The following is an 18456-nucleotide window of genomic DNA, read 5'->3' on the forward strand; positions in this document are numbered from 1 at the left end:
ACCACACACGCGTTACGACCGTGTTTTTGTGGGCAGGCACTTCTTGTTGCTGAAGGGGGAGAGGCGATGTGAGGGGGGGCAGGCGCACCTGTGGCCCCCCCGATGGTTCACACACAGGTGAGAGCAGCCCCCGTTGCTACGGGCACACTCGTTAACATCTGCGAGGAGGAGGGGGGTGGGGGGAGAGAGGAAGGTTGTAGAAAGTCCCTTTGTCGCATACACGAGATCTTGTTCACCGACGCTGATTTACTGTGACATGAGTGAATGAAAGATAGTGTGTGTGTGAGAGAGAGATGCAGCAGGTGTTGCACCATTATGTCTGGTTTGAAGTCGGTGGAGAACCTCCTGTTGAGAGCTTCTATGTTTATGAGTGTGTTTATGAGTGTGTTATCAAAGCTGCTGCTCACCCCTGCAGTGGAGCGCGTGCAGTGTGTATCCTCTGGGGCAGATACAGTGATGGGACCCGGGCAGGTTCACACACCTCCACTCACACCCGCCTCGCCGCCCGTCTATCACCTCCACACACTCGTCTACGTCTGACGGAGAGAGGGAGACAAACAGGACGAGAGCATCACTCCTCTTGGGTGTCCATGGGCACTTCAATAACCTTTTGGTGAAATGTGTCGTGTATGTACAAATCACGTCCAATGAGGACCAGCGTCTCAACACTATGATAAAAACAACAAGGATCCAAATCGACGTGGTTTTGGTTACGGTGGTGACACACCGGGAAAACCGCGATCCTTACGATGGAGGCACATCTCTGTCAGCCCTACCTACACACTCGTCTTCCCTCCCGTTGGGTGGCGTCGGGGTGGAGGTGTGCGAGCGGAAGCCCGGTGGGCACCGGGCGATGCAGCCACGCCCGTCCCCCGCCAGGGCGTGCCCGTGGGGGCAGGTGCAGCGGTAGGACCCTGGAGAGTTGTGGCACTGCCCCGCACATGGCCCGCCTCCTGGAGGGCCCGAGCACTCGTCCAGGTCTGGAGACGCATGTGTCAATCACCAGTCTGCCAGCCAATCAATCCGCCCACTGTTCAGTCAGTCAGACAGTCATTCAGTCCATGCATGGATTGCCTGACCTTGGCAGTGTCGTTGGGTGGCATTCATCGTGTACCCAGGTGGACACTGGCAGAGATAGCTTCCTGGCGTGTTCGCGCAGCCAAACACACAGCTGGTCACGCCCACAGGAAGCAGACATTCGTCCACATCTGGAGAGGGAAGGAGTGCAGGACCGGATGATTGAAACGTCTGTCCCCAGAGCTTGGAGAGGAGGAGGGTAGAGCAAGGGGGGGGGGTCCAAGAAAGGAAGAGAGGAGGAAGATGGAGGGAAAGAGATAAACCTGAGAGAGAGAGAGAGAGAGAGAGAGAGAGAGAGAGAGAGAGAGAGAGAGAGAGAGAGAGAGAGAGAGAGAGAGAGAGAGAGAGAGAGAGAGAGAGAGAGAGAGAGAGAGAGAGAGAGAGAGAGAGAGAGAGAGAGAGAGAGAGAGAGAGAGAGAGAGAGAGAGAGAGAAGGATGGTGGCATATAGGGAGAACTTGAAGAAGAAGGAGGAGGAGGGGAAGGCTGAGAGAGGAGGATGGAGGGAGAGGAGGAGAGGAGAGGAAGACTAGACCTATGCAGGAGGTCCCATCTGCAGCCAGCTGGAACCCAGGAGAGCAGCTGCACCTGGAGGAACCCAGGGTGTTGACACACACCTGCTGGCACCGCCGCGGGCTCTCCTCACACTCATTTATATCTGCACACACACACATACAAACACACACAAACACACACACACACGTACACACAAATAAGCGTTACAGTCAAACATTTCAGCCAAGCCTGGAAATGAAAGGAGCAGATTCCTTCTCCTCCCTCCTCTCCTTCCTTCCTTCCTTCCTTCCTTCCTTCCTTCCTTCCTTCCTTCCTTCCTTCCTTCCTTCCTTCCTTCCTCCCCTCCTACTTCCTTAAGGGGAGACAGAGGAGGGCTGACAGTCAAAAAACATCTGTTTTGTAGAGGGAGTTGTAATGGGTGGAAAATGTCTCAGGATGTAGCTAGAAGCTGTCTGTGTTGATGCCACCCTAGAGAGCAGGGCGTTCTTCCTGCCAAAAGACCAGACTTCCTGCAGAGACTCCCGAAGAGCTGGCCCATGTTTATTTATCTGTATTTGTATGTTTCTCACCTTTAACTTGTCTTGTCTACCCACGGGCGCCCTAACCGGGAGGGGCGGAGATTAGGATGATTCTATCTGCCCTGGTCAAGGTCAGACTGCTCTACTTTCCTGTGTGATTTGGCGTCCAGAAACCCGAGCGGCACCCTTGCATCTACGCACCTCCTTTTTTGATCGAAACAAAATGAAATCAAACGATTCCTCCTGCTTGTGGTTTTCCCTCTTTTGAGCCCAGTACCTAAGTTGAAGTTGTCTGTTTAATGTTTCCTCAGAAGTCTGCCTGGATATCATCTGTCTGTCCAGGGTCAGAGAACAGCCATGTGAGTTATACTGCTGCTGCAGGCTGGTTGACGGAGCTGACGGTAATGATAGGCTGCCTGGACCACAAGTACCCCTAGTATTAACTGTGTCTACTTTGCAGCCTCTACTAAAGGGCATGGAGGACTGGAGTGGTCTGTGATCAGCTACATGGAAGATGTTACAAGAGAGGAATGTTACGACCTGAGGGTTGGGGGGGGGGGGGAGGGGAGGGGGGAGTGAAAGCTGACAAGACGTGATTGACTGTGAGGATTGTTAGCAAGGAGCAAGGAAAGCGAGGGGGTCTAGAGAACGTGAGGGAGCTGGAAGGTCTAGAGTGCTACATCTGTGACCGGGCTAGGATTAGGACCGGGGCTCAAGTCAGGGCCAGGGCCAGGGTTGGGACAAGGGGCTGGGATCTGGGTTAGGTTTAACCATGGGGTCCGTGACCTCTGACCTCTGCAGGTTCGCTGGTCCTCCAGCAAAGTGAAGCCCGGCCTGCAGAGACACTGAGCCTGGCGCTGGAGCAGGGGGTGGGAGGAACACAGCTGGGAACAGCCGCCGTTGTTCATCAGGCAGGGGGTCACTGCTGGGGAGTGAGGGACACATAGGGTCAGGGGTCAGTTTAATCAGTCTTCTAATGAAAGATTTTCACAGTATACAAAGTACAAACTGTACCCAGGACCTAAACCTGCCCTGACCAACCACCCTTCAGACCTGCACCGAAAAAATAAAATGAGTCATATTCAAAAATCACCAGAATTAGTGGGTGGAAGTGTTTTTCTACTTGAACAGTATTAGTTGCCTGGGGTTAACAGAGGAACATCCAGCGGAACAACACCAAATAATGCAATATGAGGCGAGTGGTCAATTGGCTCCTTTAGAATTACAGAGATAGCCTCCAAAATAGATAACCAGAAAATATGTACTCCTGAAAAACATATGTAACAAGTTTGCAGGATTTGCCCCTATCGCATCAGATGGCATTGCCCATATTATAAAATGGAAAACTGCGTATCATAATGTATACGAATGTGATGCCACTGTGATACTGCTGAAAACAACCCTTTATATCAGCACAGCTTCATTCTTAGATCCTGTATGAACTACTATACTTATACTATTATTCATGATGTACACTGAGGTGCGTGTTGGCTGGCACAGACATCAGCCCAGACACAGGGAGAGATGATGTGTTACCCAGTCCTCTCTGCTCTAACCTCACAGGAGTAGATGATGAAAAAAACTGACACACTGTTGTCCCCATCAAACCCTTCCAGAAACATCTCCTTCTCTACAGCAGGTACAGGGTCCAAACCATGGGGGGAGTCACACCCTGGGAACAGGGGAGAGCAGGAGAGAGAGAGGGAGAGACTGAGATGGAGTGGTGGAGGGACAGTGAAGAAGAGGAGAACGGAGGGCAGAGGTACTCAGAGAGACAGAGAAAAGGAGAGAGAGAGAATGATAGAAAGAAAGAAAGAAAGAAAGAAAGAAGAGAGAATCAAAACAGAGCTATAAACACACAGTTCCTCACCCAGACAGACAGGAGTAACTCCGCTCCACTTCGCCCCCTGCTGGCAGTAGCTGTGTACGTCCCCGTGGGCCAGGGTGTAACCGGGGTAGCAGGCGTACTGGACGTAGTGCCTGTACTCCCCTGGTCTGGGAAGAGCCACGTTGCGGAAGTAGAAGGTTCCGTGGTTGGGCACAGGGGGATAGGGGCAGATGGGTTGCCTGTGAGAGGTCATCCGCCTGGGCGGACCAGAGGGGAGGTTTGGCAGGTGGTGTTCTGTTGAGGTGGGGGGCAGAACTTGGGAGGTGGGCGAAGCAAGGGGAGGGACAACAGAATTGGGGACAGTCTCATTGGTTGGTGTGGGAGTCTGCCCCTGATTGGAGGAGGTGGGGGTCTGAGGAGATGGCGAGGAGAAGACAGAAAAGGAGGGGAAGTTGGGAGAGGGAGATGGAACGGAGGGGAAGGGAGGGAAAGAAGATTTGGGAGAGGGAGGGGGGGAAGTGCTGGCCTCAGAGGGGGTCAGTTTCATCCCTTCCCCGACTCTCTGTTCTACAGCTGTACGAGAGGGCGATTTGGACAGTGATGCTGTTGATGATGAAACTGGTGATGATGATGGAGCTGATGAGGATGATACTGTTAGTGATGATGGTGCTGCAGAAGATGACGATGATGACAGTAGTGCTAAAGAGTGTGATGATGAGGATGATGATGCTGGTGATGATGCTGGTGATGACAATGGTGATAATGATGGTGATGATGATGATGACGATGGTGATGATGATGATGCTGATGATGATGGTGATGATGGTGATGACGATGGTGATGATGATGGTGATGATGATGATGACGATGGTGATGATGATGATGCTGATGATGATGATGGTGGTGGTGATGCTGGTGATGATGATGTTGGTGATGATGATGGTGGTGATGATGATGATGATGCTGGTGATGATGGTGATAATGATGGTGATGATGATGATGATGATGTGGTTGATGATGATGCTGGTGATGATGGTAGTGATGATGTTGGTGATGATGATGGTGGTGATGATGATGATGATGATGATGCTGGTGATGATGGTGGTGATGATGGTGGTGATGATGCTGGTGATGATGGTGGTGGTGATGCTGGTGGTGATGCTGGTGATGATGATGAGAAGGACAATGTCTCCTTTTGGTTCTCTACGTATTCCATTCCACTCAGAAGAACATTGGTTCCATTCCAGACCTTCTTGCTGGACCCTCTGTCAAGATTATTTCTGCTGAGCTCAGATCTCAGCTCCTTCTGACTGGACGACAGGTCTTGGGTTCGAATCCTCTCCTCACCTAAGGCCTTGTAGAGGGCTCCAGACATGTCCTTCAGATGGACTTTGGGTCCAAACCCCTCATTAAATCTGAGAGTGAGATGGATTACAGGATTTAGAATATATACATGATTACTTTAGAAATATATATTAATAAAAAGAAAAACCACATAGTAAATCACTTTTATTTTTATTTTGTGAAAACCTCACTGGAGTTTTGTCTGGAAGCGTTTGGGCAGGTTGTGACCCAGCTGGGGGGAGTTAAGGACAGCCTCCTTGGGGGCTGTGTTGGTGATGATGTCATGATGGGTTCGCAGGTGATCCTTCAGGGCAGCTGGAGCAAGGAGACCAGGGGCCATCCTGGAAGCCATGTTGGATCCAGTCTGGGGTCTGTGGTCAGGTGAGTGCTTCCAGGAGGTCATCATGTCAAACTCTAGGAGACGAACACCAAAAATATGAAGAAATAAAAAAATAACAAATGTAAAACTCTAGATCCTTTCTTCTAAAGACAGAACATAGGTGACTGTTGTGTAGGCATAGATTCTGGGATATCATTTTGCAATGAGGGATACACATACACACACACAAACACACACGTACACAAAACACATACACACAGAAGGGAAAAAAGATGTTTGTACCTTTGCAGACGGGGTTGCTTTGATTCCAGCTCCTCCCCTTACAGTACAGCAGGGAGGGACCGTGGAGACGGTAACCAAGGTTACAGCTAAAGATGACCCAGGATCCTCTCTCAAGGACACTGAAGACCCCGTTAAGGAGAGGGCCAGGGTGGGGGCAACCTGAGGCTGTGAGGGGTGGGCGGACAGCGTAACTTCAACTACCACACACAGTATATGTCCAGTGTATCAATTGTGACAGACGCAAATCCCAGACACACACACACACACACACACACAGAACTCACCGACACACACAGGGGGCTCCCTGCTCCAGTGTCCAGACATACAGCTGTTGGTGTGGTAACCATGGAGCTTAAAGCCCCGATCGCAGCGATACATCACATACAAACCTCCATACCGGAAAAACGTCCGTCCATTTTCGAGGTGTCTGAGGCCTCCACAGTCCTGACCACAGCCTTAAGACACACACATACACACACACATAAATAGGCCCACAAACAAACACAACTAAGCCAAGACATGTAAACATCAAAACAAGCGACAATGTTATTTTCTCTGACGACCACAAGACAAAATGCACACGTCTGCATAACTGAGTGTCTGCACACGGAAAATACCTGGAGAGAAAGTCCACAAGAGAGTCACCAGAGACAGGAGACCCAAAGGAGACCCCATGGAGGAGAAGAAGTCCATGCCGAGGAAGAGCATAGGAGAGGAGCAGTGAGCGAGAAGGCTGGATGAGCCAGAATGGAGCTAGCATTACCCCTGCTGGCAGAAGACCCTATTTGGGAGGGGCTGTGGGAGGGGCAGATGGGAGGAGACTGCTGGAGGAGGAGTGTGGGAGGAGTGGGGCAGGGGTGTTGGAGAAGTGAAGGAGAAGTGGGGCAGGGGTGTTGGAGAAGTGAAGGAGGAGTGAAGGAGGAGTTGGAGAGGAGGAAGGAGGAGTGTGGGAGTCAAGGAGGACAGGAGGAGTGAAGGTAGGGAAGGGGGAGAGGAGGCGTTTACGCCACTGAAACACACACACACACACACTCCCCCATGTACGGCAGCACAAGATGGGCACAGAAAAGACTTAAGGGGCAGTTATAGCTTTAACAGACTCAAACAAATCTGCTCAAACAAATCTCTTCCTTCCTTCCAGGCTACTTTTTGTGCTTGCCTGGCACCTGGCCAGGTGTGTGTGTGTGTCTTGAATCCAGACCCTGACATTTGGTCTGGTTGTCAGAAGACCGGTTTTATGATGTTTCACACTCCCTAATAACAGTGGTTAGGACACACACACACGCACGCACAGGCTTGCACGCGCACACACTCTTTACACACATACACACAAACACAAAGTTGAAAAGGCATTTTATTGACGTTATACTGCAGTACAATGAGATACAGACCAGCCGATGAGCATGTGCGAGCGTTCATGCACACACGCAGACATGCGCACAGGTTTTCAAACAGTAAAGAGGCTCACTGCTAACGACAGTTTTATCCTGCGGAAGAACAGCTTCACAAGCCTAGGCACCCCCAGCGCGTGGCTGTAGAAAACGCCAGAATCCACGTTTCCCCAAATGCTCCGGAAAGGTACGGAATTCTCCCGAATGTCTTTCCAGACACTCTCCGGTGTATGAGACATCCTGTCGGTGTTTACATGAGGGTTTATAGAGAATGTGTGTGTGTCCCTGAGGCAACAGTCTTGTCCTGTCAGGACCTCACAGGTGGATCAGTGGAGCTCCCTCCCTCTCAGCTCTGCTACTTGTGCACCACCCTGAAAGCCTCCAGGAACTCGTTGAAGTCAATGCTGCCGTCTTTGTTGAAGTCGATGCTCCTCGCCAGCTCATCGATGGCCGTGTTGTCCACGGCGACGCCCAGGTGGGTGCTGAACAGGCGCCAGGTTTGACGGAACTCCTCGATGGAGATTAGACCTGCGGAGGAGGAGAGGAGAAGAGAAGAGAGGAGGAGAGGAGAGAAGAGTGGAGTGGAGGAGAGAGGAGGAGAGGAGAAAAGAGAAGAGAAGAGAGTGGAGGAGAGAGGAGGAGAGGAGAGAAGAGTGGAGGAGAGAGGAGGAGAGGAGAGAAGAGTGGAGGAGAGAGGAGGAGAGGAGAGAAGAGTGGAGGAGAGGAGAAAAGAGAAGAGAGTGGAGGAGAGGCGAGGATTGGACAGGAGCTCAAAGGAGAGGAGAATGGGCAGGATGAGAAGGGAGAGGATTTCTCAGAGCAGGCTAGTGGATAACCATTTCCTCACAACAGGTTAGTCCAGAACCATTTCTCAGAGTGGGGTGGCTCTTGTCCATCATGCTTTCCTGGTGTGACACACCTGACTGATCTTTGTCTATGATGTTGAAGATGATCTCCAGGTCTGTCCTGTATCTGTACAGGGTCTCCGCCAGGCCGGGGGTCACCTGGGGCGATGGAGACCACAGCTCGGGTTAGGAAAGGACCAAGGTGGAATTCAAACACCGACATCCACACCTCTAGAGCTTGTGTCCAAACATACCTCATCCTAGCATATTCTTTTTCATATACATTTATTTCATTTAAATACGCACATCTTCTTGTACATATATTCTGTATATATTGTCGTACAGGGATCTCCAACCCTGTGCCTGGAGAGCCACCTGCCTGTAGATTTTCGCTCCTACACTAATCTACCACACCTAAGTCTAATAATCATATGGTTTATCAGGTAACTAGTGTTGAATCAGATCAAAGAAGTGTGCCTTGAGCAAAAACCAACATGCAAGTTAGCTCTCCGAGAACAGGATTGGAGACCCCAATCTCGTACATGTCCTACATTCTAGTACATTCTACGTTCTAGTATATCCTAGTTTCTCTATTCTGTGTTCTGACCCTGGGTAGTGGCTGGCCCGGGTCCATGTCCTGGAAGCAGGACTGGTACTCCACGCTGCCATCTGGTGCCAGGCGGGCGAGGCGCGGGCGCAGGGTCCTCCAGGGGAGGTCCAGCCTCAGGACAGCCTCCACCACCTGGGCCCACTCGCTGATGGAGACGCAGCCTGGAGGAAAAGACACACACAGACACACAACTTCTGTTTGACACGATATAAAGAACAGTGAGAGAGAAGATGGACATAGAAAAGATAGAGAGAGAGAGAAGAGAGAAAGACAAAGACAGAGAGAGAGAAAAGACAGAGGATGAAAGAGCTCTTACCGGTGTTGTTCAGGTCATACCGCTGAAACCCAGCCATGAGCTCTGACCGATGAGCAAACAGCTTCTCCTGCAGAGCCTTCAGAGCTGACCCCTCTGCTACACTCACCCTGCACACACACACACACACACACACACATATAAACACACAGCCTTCAGAGCTAAACCCCACACGCACACTTGAATGAATCTTTTACAAACTTTTTACAGCTTTTACACACAGACCCCTCCCCTCAGACTCACTACATACACCCCCCCCCCCCCCCCCCACACACACACACACACACACACACACACACTGACCTCTGTGTGAGCGTGAGTTTCCGGGTGGATCGGCTGACCTGGTACTGGTAGAAGCGCGGCACCAGCTCTGAGCCCAGCTTAATGTAGGCACCACGGTTACTGCCCTCCTCATAGTAGTTAGACGCTGAGAAGATGGTGATCACCTGACACACGCACACACGCCAAACACGGCCAGCCACACACACGTACACACGGATGGACACACACGCTCAATGCTGCGTACATGTATTTGTGGGATTCTGTCAGTGTGTGTGTGTGTGTACCTGTCCGTGGTGACACAGTTCGTAGCCCTCCTGTTTACACTCGTGGGAGCGTATGAGCAGAGTCAGGCCATGTCTGTCCAGCAGGCGCTGGGTCACGTCTGGCCCAAAGTAGCAGCCGCCTCCCCTGAAGGTGTTGGGACTGCACCCCTCCTGGGGCTTGGGGTCACTCCACAGCACGTCCACCACCTGAAGAGGAGAGAGGAGGGGAGGGGAGGGGAGGGGAGCATTGATGGAGATGACTAATTGGAACCCGTTGGTAGATATTAATCAGCATATTTGTAACAAAAACTGACTTCCTAGTTAAGTCGTACATGTGAGGTTCTTTGTCTTTCCTATAAGCTTGGGTAGGATCTGTCATTGGACAGACAACCGTTCACACCATTGCTGTGAAACCTCTCCATGCATGAAAACACTTGGAACGATCTTACTATTGTATCACTTAAGTCTGGATAACAACTGAACCACGATAGAGGAAAGGAGAGTTTGATCACACTGGTGGAGGTACTTCCAGTGGATTGCGTGAAGTGTGGTGCCGTGCTACTCTCGTGGCGCCCTCCTCCTACCTGCTTCCACTCCAGCTCCTCTCGGGGGGGCTCTGGAGGGGTGAGGGCCACGAGGGAGTCCAGGAAGGGCACCTGGAGTGACCCGCAGGGGCTGGGCATCACGTGGGAGGGGCTGGGGCGGGGCAAGGGGCGGTCAGGGCTCGGCGGAGCGCAGAGGGAGGACGAGGAAGAGGAGGAGGACGAGGAGGCACTTCCTTGTCTGGTCAGGTGACAGCGTCTCTTGCTGTGGAGACAGAGGAGGGATGAGGGGGAAAAAGAGAGCGGGAGACGAGGGAAAGAAGGAAGAGCACGTGGAGACAAGACAGCGAGGGCGGAGAGAGAGGAGAGGGATAGAGAAGTGGGGAGAGAGGGGAGGGAGAGAGGGGTGGAGAGAGAGGGGAGGGAGAGAGATTGGAGGTAGGGCGAGAAAAGAGAAGAAAAGAAGAAAGGGAAATGAGAAGCGATCAATAGCAGAGTCAAAAAGAGTGTGCGTGTGTCCTTCTCTGTGTCCTTCTCTGATTGGCTCTCTGACCCTTGGGAGGGGCTCCTGCTGTGGCCCCGGCGACTGTGTGACCGCGGGCTGCCTGCCTGCCGGCCTGCCTGCCTGCTGGCCTGCCTGCTTCTCCGGCTCACGTCCAGTTGGTCCATACTACGTCTGGGAAGCCTGAGCGCTGATTTGACCTGGACGAGAGGAAACAAGAAGACAAGAGAAGACGATTGGACAAAGATGATGAGACCGAATGCCACTCATCCACCGAATGTCTATTCATCCATCCGTTTGTATGTCCCTCCATTCATCCATCTAACCTTGTGTCTCTCAATGGTTCTGAGGTAGTCCAGGTCAGTGGTGTCCGATATCCCACCGTGCACGATCAGAACCTTGTTGTCTATCACCGTGGCGATGGGCAGCAGGCTAAAGATATCCTGGAGCAGCTGCAGGATCTCTGAGCCGTGGCTCTGCATGACGCACACACACACCAATAGACACACACACACACACACAAAGACACACACATTAAACTCTGTGGGGTTGGGATCCTGTAGTAACAACTTACCACCACTAGAGGAGGGTAACACTCCAATGGAAACATTCAAACACGAAATGAAAAAGTTCTCTTCTCCAATGCTCCCTCAGGGGTTTTGGAGAATGTAACTGACCCGAACATTTTTTAAGACTATCTCTAAGATAACTATAACAAAATGGTTCTATACATATACAGTAAATACAGTTGTATACTGTATATATCAAAAGTTGATTTCATGTATAATGAATGATAACGCACGGATATCGTCTACAGTTCACACACCGATTTAAATGGATCTGTAATGGGGTAGAGACCCAGAGAATTCGTAATGATCCGTTTACCTTGTACTTCTGCATGACCTCCTTCGTGAACCCATATCTGGAAGAGATCCCGCGTATCACACGCAGAGATCACAAAGAGATTACACAAAGATCACACAGGGGTCACGCAAGAGATTACACAGGCCAGTCAGGACGTGAACGGAGGTACTCATTTGTAGGGTGTCACGGTAGACCACCGAAGAAAAGAGGCGGCCCAGGTTCGCTCCCCCCACTGACCGCAGGTTCATGATGTGGTCCTCGTGGTTGCCCCGGTTCAGGTGCATGTGGTCGGGGTAGAGGAGCATGTAGGAGAAGAGGAGGACCAGCACCTCCACACTCTTCTTCCCTCGATCCACAAAGTCGCCGTTGAACACGTACGGCGTCTCGGACGAGGGCAGGCCGTTCTGGAACGTTCACGTTGGTTAGGATGACGTCAAGAATTCCGTCGGTGACAAACCTTAGATTTTAGGTTAGATTGTAATTATGGCTACTTATATTTTATTTTTTGTTCTAAATCCCCTTAGTATTAGGGTTAGGGTTGTATGCACCTTCCGGCCAAAGTCAATTCCTTGTTTGTGCAAACATTCATGGCGGATAAAATCCCTTCTGATTCTGATTCTGACCTTGTCGTTCTGGAGCCCCTGTGTTTACCTTGTAGAAGATGAGGAGGAGGTCGTCTAGTCTCCCATGAAGATCCCCTGGGAACAACAGACAACAGCTAACATCAGCCTGGATTCTCACAAAAAAGGAACAGGAAGGTGAACCGTCAATGATGTGTGTACGTGTGCGCAGGCGCGTGTGTGAGTTACCACAGATGGTTGTCTCCCTGGTATAGGAGGTAGACAGGTGGATGATATTGGGCATGTGCTTCAGGAACTTCCTGGTTTCATGAAGTAGCTGTAGAAAATACCTGGCATGGAGGATCTGAATGGAGAGGAGAGATACTTCAGAGAGAGGTAGGAGCTAGGACCCAGGGTCAAGGTGGTAGGACAGTACCTGCTGGTCCTTGAAGGCGCTGAGCAGAGCGTTGGTGTGTTCCACCCTGAGGGGGAAGGAGAGGTGGGGCCCGATGTAGGATTCCGGAACGGTCATCTGCTCGTAGCTGCTCTGCCTCTCTCTCTGGTACCATGGGTCTGCCACAGGGCCCAGTAGGTGGGAGATCAGGTCTGGAACCCAACACGGATGTGCACGCACACAAAACAGAAGCAAAGTAGACGATGATACACAGACACACAGTGGTCACCCTCGCCACACACACACACACACAGTGGGTGATGGTGTTTTTCATGCTGAGTCGGTAGTTTGGTTTGTATTAGAAGCGTGGTGTAGCATCCATTCGGAGCAGAGCAGGGGGACCCACAGCTGCGTCCGTCAGACTGGCCGCTCACCAGCGGGATTTCTCTGTCGGACTAGTTGCTAAGCAACACAGCGTCGCCGCACGGCCTCTGTGGATCAATGCAGGGGTGGGATGGAGCTAACATCTACTGGTGAGGAGGATGGGAAGGAGAGGGGCGGAAAAGAGGCCTCGGAGTCGAAAGAGGAGAATGAGAGGGGATGTGATGAAGAGGAGGAAGGAGATGCGACGGGAGGGTATGGAAAGATGAGGGTCAAAGAGGAGGAGGGTAGAGGAGGGGGCGTAGGGGGAGGAGGAGAGGTCGTCCTTCCGTACCTGGACCGTTGGCGTTCAGCTGGGTGAAGTTGTCCAGCATGAAGCTGAAGAAGCTGGAGAGCTGAAAGGGGGGCAGAAGGGAAGAGGAGAGAAACAATCAAAGACATTCATTCATTTGGACTGGTGTGACTTGAGGTTGGTCTCCAGGATTAGGGCTGAGTCTTGTTTGGTTCTGTAGCTGTTTATGAATGTGAGGTCTAGTTCTACCTGTGGCTGGTTAGAGTTGTGAGACAGGTCTACCTGTAGCTAGTTAGAGTTGTGAGACAGGTCTACCTGTAGCTAGTTAGAGTTGTGAGACAGGTCTACCTGTAGCTGGTTAAAGAGGTGAGACAGGTCTACCTGTAGCTGGTTAGAGAGGTGAGACAGGTCTGATTGTAGCTGGTTGGAGAGGTGAGACAGGTCTACCTGTAGCTAGTTACAGAGGTGGGACAGGTGTACCTGTAGCTGGTCCTGCTCTCCTGCGTACTCTATGGACTGGAAGATGTTCCAGGTGTAGCGCCGCCTCATCTCCAGACGAGCAATGTAACGTCGGTACCAGCGCTGGATCAAGATGGCTGCCTTCATGGCTAAGAGAACAGGAGAGAGAGAGAGAGAGAGAGAGAGAGAGAGAGAGAGAGAGAGAGAGAGAGAGAGAGAGAGAGAGAGAGAGAGACAGACAGACAGAGAGAGAGAGAGAGAGAGAGAGAGAGAGAGAGACAGACAGAGAGAGAGAGAGAGAGAGAGAGAGAGAGAGAGGCATGATGGGACTCCAGACCAGCCAGACCACACTGTCAGTGTTCTGCTGTTCTTTCTGCCCTGGGTTCGCATGACACTTCCTGATTGACCAATCAGCAATCAGGGGAAAGATGTGGACGCTGACCAATGGCACATAAGGTCAAGGGTACCAGATGGAGAACACTGACCAATGGGACATATAGACAGGAGTGAGTGACGGGAACATTGACCAATGGGAACAAAGCGATGTTGTTGAGAGGAAGTCTCTTACTTAGTGCAGGGCTGGGGCTCTTGGCAATTCCTGCTGGCAGAGAAGGAAGGAGGAGAGAAGGAGTAATTAAATTAAATGAACTTAGGTGGAGAGAGTGAGGGAAACTTAACAAGACACAAGGGAAAAGAAGAGAAAGAAAAAAAAAACTCCCAAGCAGATATTTGGCAGGAACCTGAGACGACAGAATTAAAAGACAGGGAAAAAGTACCCCTGCTAAACATCCTGCAAATATTAAATATTATGGAATAATAAAATAACAAGACACAAGACTTGTTCCTGCATGGAGAATAATGGTTAAAGAAACATGTAGCTAATTTACATTGAATCAAATAATACTGCATGTCGGTTGTAGTGCATTTGAATCAGCGCTGAATCAGAGCTACTATCAGAGCTAATCAAGCTGCTAAATTAATACATTTACATTTATATGTTCATTTAGTAGCAGCTGGAGGCCAAAGCTAGCCTGACGTTGTCATAGTCATAATTCTAGTCAGAATATGAGTCTAAAAACTCTCTGTTGGGCTGTGACTATGGGGCGTGTTTCAACCAAACTCGTAAAACAAATGCCTCTTCGCTCAATTGGATAGACCTACAACCAATCAGAGCAACGTAATATGTTGTTTGTTGAAAACAAATTCAACCCAAGGGCTCTTTCGTGACGTTGTTGATTAAGTTACTGTTGATCATCTGTCCATCATCGTATAAAGCCGGCCCTGGCAATTTCATTCGTCCCTCCCGATCCTGGTTTTATATAGTTGTTCCCAATACGAGACCCTCCAGACCCAACTTCCCGACCACATTTTTTTGTGGGCGGGGAGACGTTGGGCTGGCAGCCAGGCTTGGCCAAAGCAATATTGAACATGAAAAAGTGCATACCAAGTGCATCTGGGGATCAGGAACTAACAGTATTATGGGACACAATGTTTCCCAGATTGAAGTCTCCAATCCCTCACCTGGCCCTGGCCTCTTCTGGCTCTCTGTTGAGGTGGAAGTGCCACAGCCCATTGTGGCCACACCCAGGTCAGAGGTCACGTAGGGTCAGCAGATTAGGATTTGGGGTCGGACATGAATGTTTCTCTGAAAGGCACTGGTCACCCGCCATGTTGATAATCATGCAGGTCTGATGGAGGAATTTCAAATAGCTTAATACTTTGTAAAACACTCCAGGGTCCAGAAAGAAAAAAAAATGCACAATCGTACAAACTTTTCTGTGCTATTTTTACAGAACTGCCTGATGGGATGCCTTTATCTACATGGTGTTGACAGGTTTTTAAAGCTGTATGGTCCGCAACATTAATTCAAGGCCCACATTGGAAACATTTTGCAAACAGAAGTACACCTCCAAAAAAAGTCAAACAGCACAGTTCAGGTTTGTAAGATTTGAAAGAACCACTTAACCAAACAACATCTTATATGCTTTAGCTGTCATTCAGGAAGATACGGATTTTCCCATGTTATTGCTACAAATAGTTCTGTATAACGTGCTTTAAATTAGAGTGTAGTAGACTTGAAGCTCTGCAGTAAGCTTCATCAGGTCACTGCATGTCGAGTGCTGATGTTACCATGACATTAACATAGCCCCTTGAGTTTTAGGCTATTATGCCAGTTGCCATGGAGACACGTCATGTTTGATGACAGCTTGACACTGGGTGTCTATGGACCTAGCTGATGGTGAAACTCAAGTAGGCTAGCACTAATGAGATTACAGCTAAACAACATACAGACATTAACGCCAGCACAATCGAAATGTAGCCCATTCATGCATTGATTGTCAACCAAAGCAAGGTTTAAAGTTATTAAATGTCAACGAAATTAGATTGGCTGCTGTATTGGCAGAAATTAAACCACACTTAAAGACTTAATATAGGCTGCATTGATTAACCTTGATATTGAATCCCAGATCAGATGCTTTAATATTAAAACACGTACGTCCACAGAGTCCTGGGATCCGAGAAACAACCGGTTGATCTGACAGGCACTGCTTCCCGGCAGCTGCATGCGCACAACCTATCCTGTGGTTCCGCTGTCTTCGAGAGATACTACCGCATCAGCATCCTCACTCTTAACTGCGATCACTAGTGAAGAGTGGGCGTCCTCTCATTGACGGCACGGAACACGAATACAAACAAAACAGGTGACGAGAGAGACAGAGAGAGAGAGAGAGAGAGAGAGAGAGAGAGAGAGAGAGAGAGAGAGAGATGAATTGAATCTGAAGAGTGAGTAAAGCAGCTCGGCCCATTTTCCCTCCCTGTCTTCCAGCATTCAGAAAAACCACAGGTGCACGGTAATGAGAAGCGTCATTCAGGCCCTGCCGTTGTTCCACCTGCTGACAATAGTCTTCCATCACCATTTAGCGAAAAATGCCTGCTCAAGCATGATTAAAGCCACCGTCAGCTTGGGGGTAGGTACACTCCTACCTTTGCAGAACAATACAGCCTGCTTATAATCTGAATATGCTTGTATACAGTATAAATAAAGACCAGATAAAGAATAATGGATTGTTTATTTCGTGTTTAGTGTAAACAACGAGCTTTCAGCTGCCTCTGAATTGGCTACAGAAAAACAGACAGACAGAAAGATGAAGGAGTGTTGGGAGAAAGATGGCAAATGGTCATAAATGTCCGACTGCATACTTCTATCATTTGACTGGTACTCATTTTCTCACTGCTCAACCTTTTTTATTTTCTGAGGCTGCCCCAAAAAATGACGAATGTCACTCCCACCCTTCCTTTTGCTCATGATGACAATCACTATGTATGAAAGCTGACTTTAATAAAACTGTGTGCACTGTTTCAAATACTAATAATATTGATCATAAGCAAGTACATAATGAGTAGGCTATACTATATGAAAATGCAATAAATGAAGCACTGCATTCAAAATATCCCAAACACATCTCAAAAGCAAACACTTGTCTTACGATGTAAACACCTTTGCAATAATATAACATTTGTGGATATACCATATACACACAGTTATTCAAAACCTGAAGCTCCTCTTTCATGAGCTCTTATGTTCATTTCTGTACAAGACAAAGTAAATGGCAGAGATGTTGAAAAAATCATGGTAAACATGAAAACAACATGTGAATACAGTATTACACAGTACGAAAGAAAAGAAATACATCAACCGTGTGTAGTAGGACAGAAACCAAAAACCAAAAGAAACCAGTCAATGGAATGGTGTGTGTGTGCCATGAACTTTACGTAAATGAAGACAAAACTAAAGTCCTACTATGTAGCCCCAAATACAAAAGAGAGATACTAACTGAGAATCTAGGAGGTTTAAACCCCTGGCTGACAAAGGTGACAAATCTCAGTGTAATCCTGGACTCAGATTTGAATTTCAACTCCCACATTAATAAAGTGCCCAAAACAGCTTTTCTTTCACCTCAGGAATATAGCAAAGGTACGACCATTATAACCCAAAATGATGCAGAGAAGTTAATTCATGTTCATGCCGTCTGGACTACTGTAATGCACTTTTCGGTGGTCTTCCCCCAAAAAACACTGAAAGACTGCAGCTCATTCAAAACTCTACAGCTAGAGTATTAACCAAAACTTCAAGTTGGGGTATCAAACCATAGATTAAATAGATAGCTTTTATTGAAGTAGAGCTGGTAGCAGAGCCAAGCCCGAAGGTGGAGGAGCCGAGCCTGGAGGGGTTGGTGGAGGCCGGTAGAAGAGCCGGGCCTGGGGTCCGGGCACAGACTTGGGGTGTGGGGGAGAGTCCTAATGGGTCACGGCCGAGCAGCAGCTCAAGCACATCCCCTGGGAAGCGAATCAGAGAAGAAAGGGAAGGGTGGGAGGGTGACAACAACGTGCTAGCACAGGGACCAGAGGAACGGAAGATACTTTATACAGAACTCTTAATTGACAAAGGGGAGTTTGGTCGCATTCTTCCATGCTTTACTGGGCTGATGCGTATTAGTTTGATTGGAGAAGGAGGAGTCTTGGTGTGCCACCTTCCTCCCAAACTTTAGTGAACCCTTTCAGGGCTAATTCCATTACAAGGAGAGAACACATTAGTCCTGTCCTAGCTACTTTACACTGGGTCCCTGTTATCTTGACCATTGACTTTACAGTAAGGTCCTTTCCCTCACATACAAAGCTCTAAACGGACAAGGACCTAGATACATTTTTAACTCTCTTGCTAATTACACACCAGCTAGAATACTGCGATTATCAGATGCAGGCCTATTAGAGGTCACCAGAAGCAGTCAGAAGGTGACTAGCCACGGGTAGCCACGGGTAGGCCTGGGTAGGCACAGGCCTACCCAATTTGTT

At 49.3% G+C, this 18456-nt stretch overlaps 2 protein-coding genes across 2 annotated transcripts; both read right to left on the reverse strand.

Moving 5' to 3' along the window:
• Nucleotides 1-12: 12 nt before the first annotated feature.
• Nucleotides 13-5634, reverse strand: LOC146261270 (uncharacterized). The gene is made up of 9 exons (XM_084668609.1): nt 5474-5634; nt 5188-5353; nt 3981-4350; nt 2904-3035; nt 1612-1734; nt 1080-1208; nt 777-980; nt 408-536; nt 13-158 (listed from the first exon to the last, which is right to left on the reverse strand). The coding sequence occupies exons 1-9, from the start codon at nt 5632-5634 to the stop codon at nt 13-15; spliced, it is 1560 nt and encodes a 519-aa protein (XP_084524735.1).
• Nucleotides 5635-7298: 1664 nt separating this feature from the next.
• Nucleotides 7299-15175, reverse strand: ppef1 (protein phosphatase, EF-hand calcium binding domain 1). The gene is made up of 18 exons (XM_084667974.1): nt 15124-15175; nt 14171-14203; nt 13624-13751; nt 13186-13246; nt 12513-12682; nt 12326-12440; nt 12168-12214; nt 11754-11920; nt 11538-11574; nt 10979-11128; nt 10704-10852; nt 10193-10415; nt 9630-9815; nt 9367-9509; nt 9067-9173; nt 8748-8911; nt 8215-8299; nt 7299-7823 (listed from the first exon to the last, which is right to left on the reverse strand). Exons 1-18 carry the CDS (start codon nt 15173-15175, stop codon nt 7651-7653), a joined length of 2190 nt encoding a protein of 729 aa, XP_084524100.1. The 3' UTR covers nt 7299-7650.
• Between the last annotated feature and the right edge of the window lie 3281 nt (nt 15176-18456).

This window comes from Hypomesus nipponensis, chromosome 12 (assembly GCF_054491055.1).
Source record: "Hypomesus nipponensis isolate SF chromosome 12, ASM5449105v1, whole genome shotgun sequence".
Classification (NCBI taxonomy): Eukaryota; Metazoa; Chordata; class Actinopteri; order Osmeriformes; family Osmeridae; genus Hypomesus; species Hypomesus nipponensis.

Coding starts and splice junctions, on each gene's coding strand:
- ppef1 (XM_084667974.1), bottom strand. CDS start 15,175: ATGGGCTGTGGCACTTCCACCTCAACAGAGAGCCAGAAGAGGCCAGGG. Junction 11,129..11,537: donor AGGTCATGCAGAAGTACAAG/GTAAACGGATCA, acceptor TGCGTCATGCAG/AGCCACGGCTCAGAGATCCT. Junction 7,824..8,214: donor CATAGACAAAGATCAGTCAG/GTGTGTCACACC, acceptor CCTCCTCCGCAG/GTCTAATCTCCATCGAGGAG.
- LOC146261270 (XM_084668609.1), bottom strand. CDS start 5,634: ATGGCTTCCAGGATGGCCCCTGGTCTCCTTGCTCCAGCTGCCCTGAAG. Junction 3,036..3,980: donor AGTTACTCCTGTCTGTCTGG/GTGAGGAACTGT, acceptor CTCACTCCCCAG/CAGTGACCCCCTGCCTGATG. Junction 1,209..1,611: donor AGATGGGACCTCCTGCATAG/GTCTAGTCTTCC, acceptor TTCCCTCTCCAG/ATGTGGACGAATGTCTGCTT.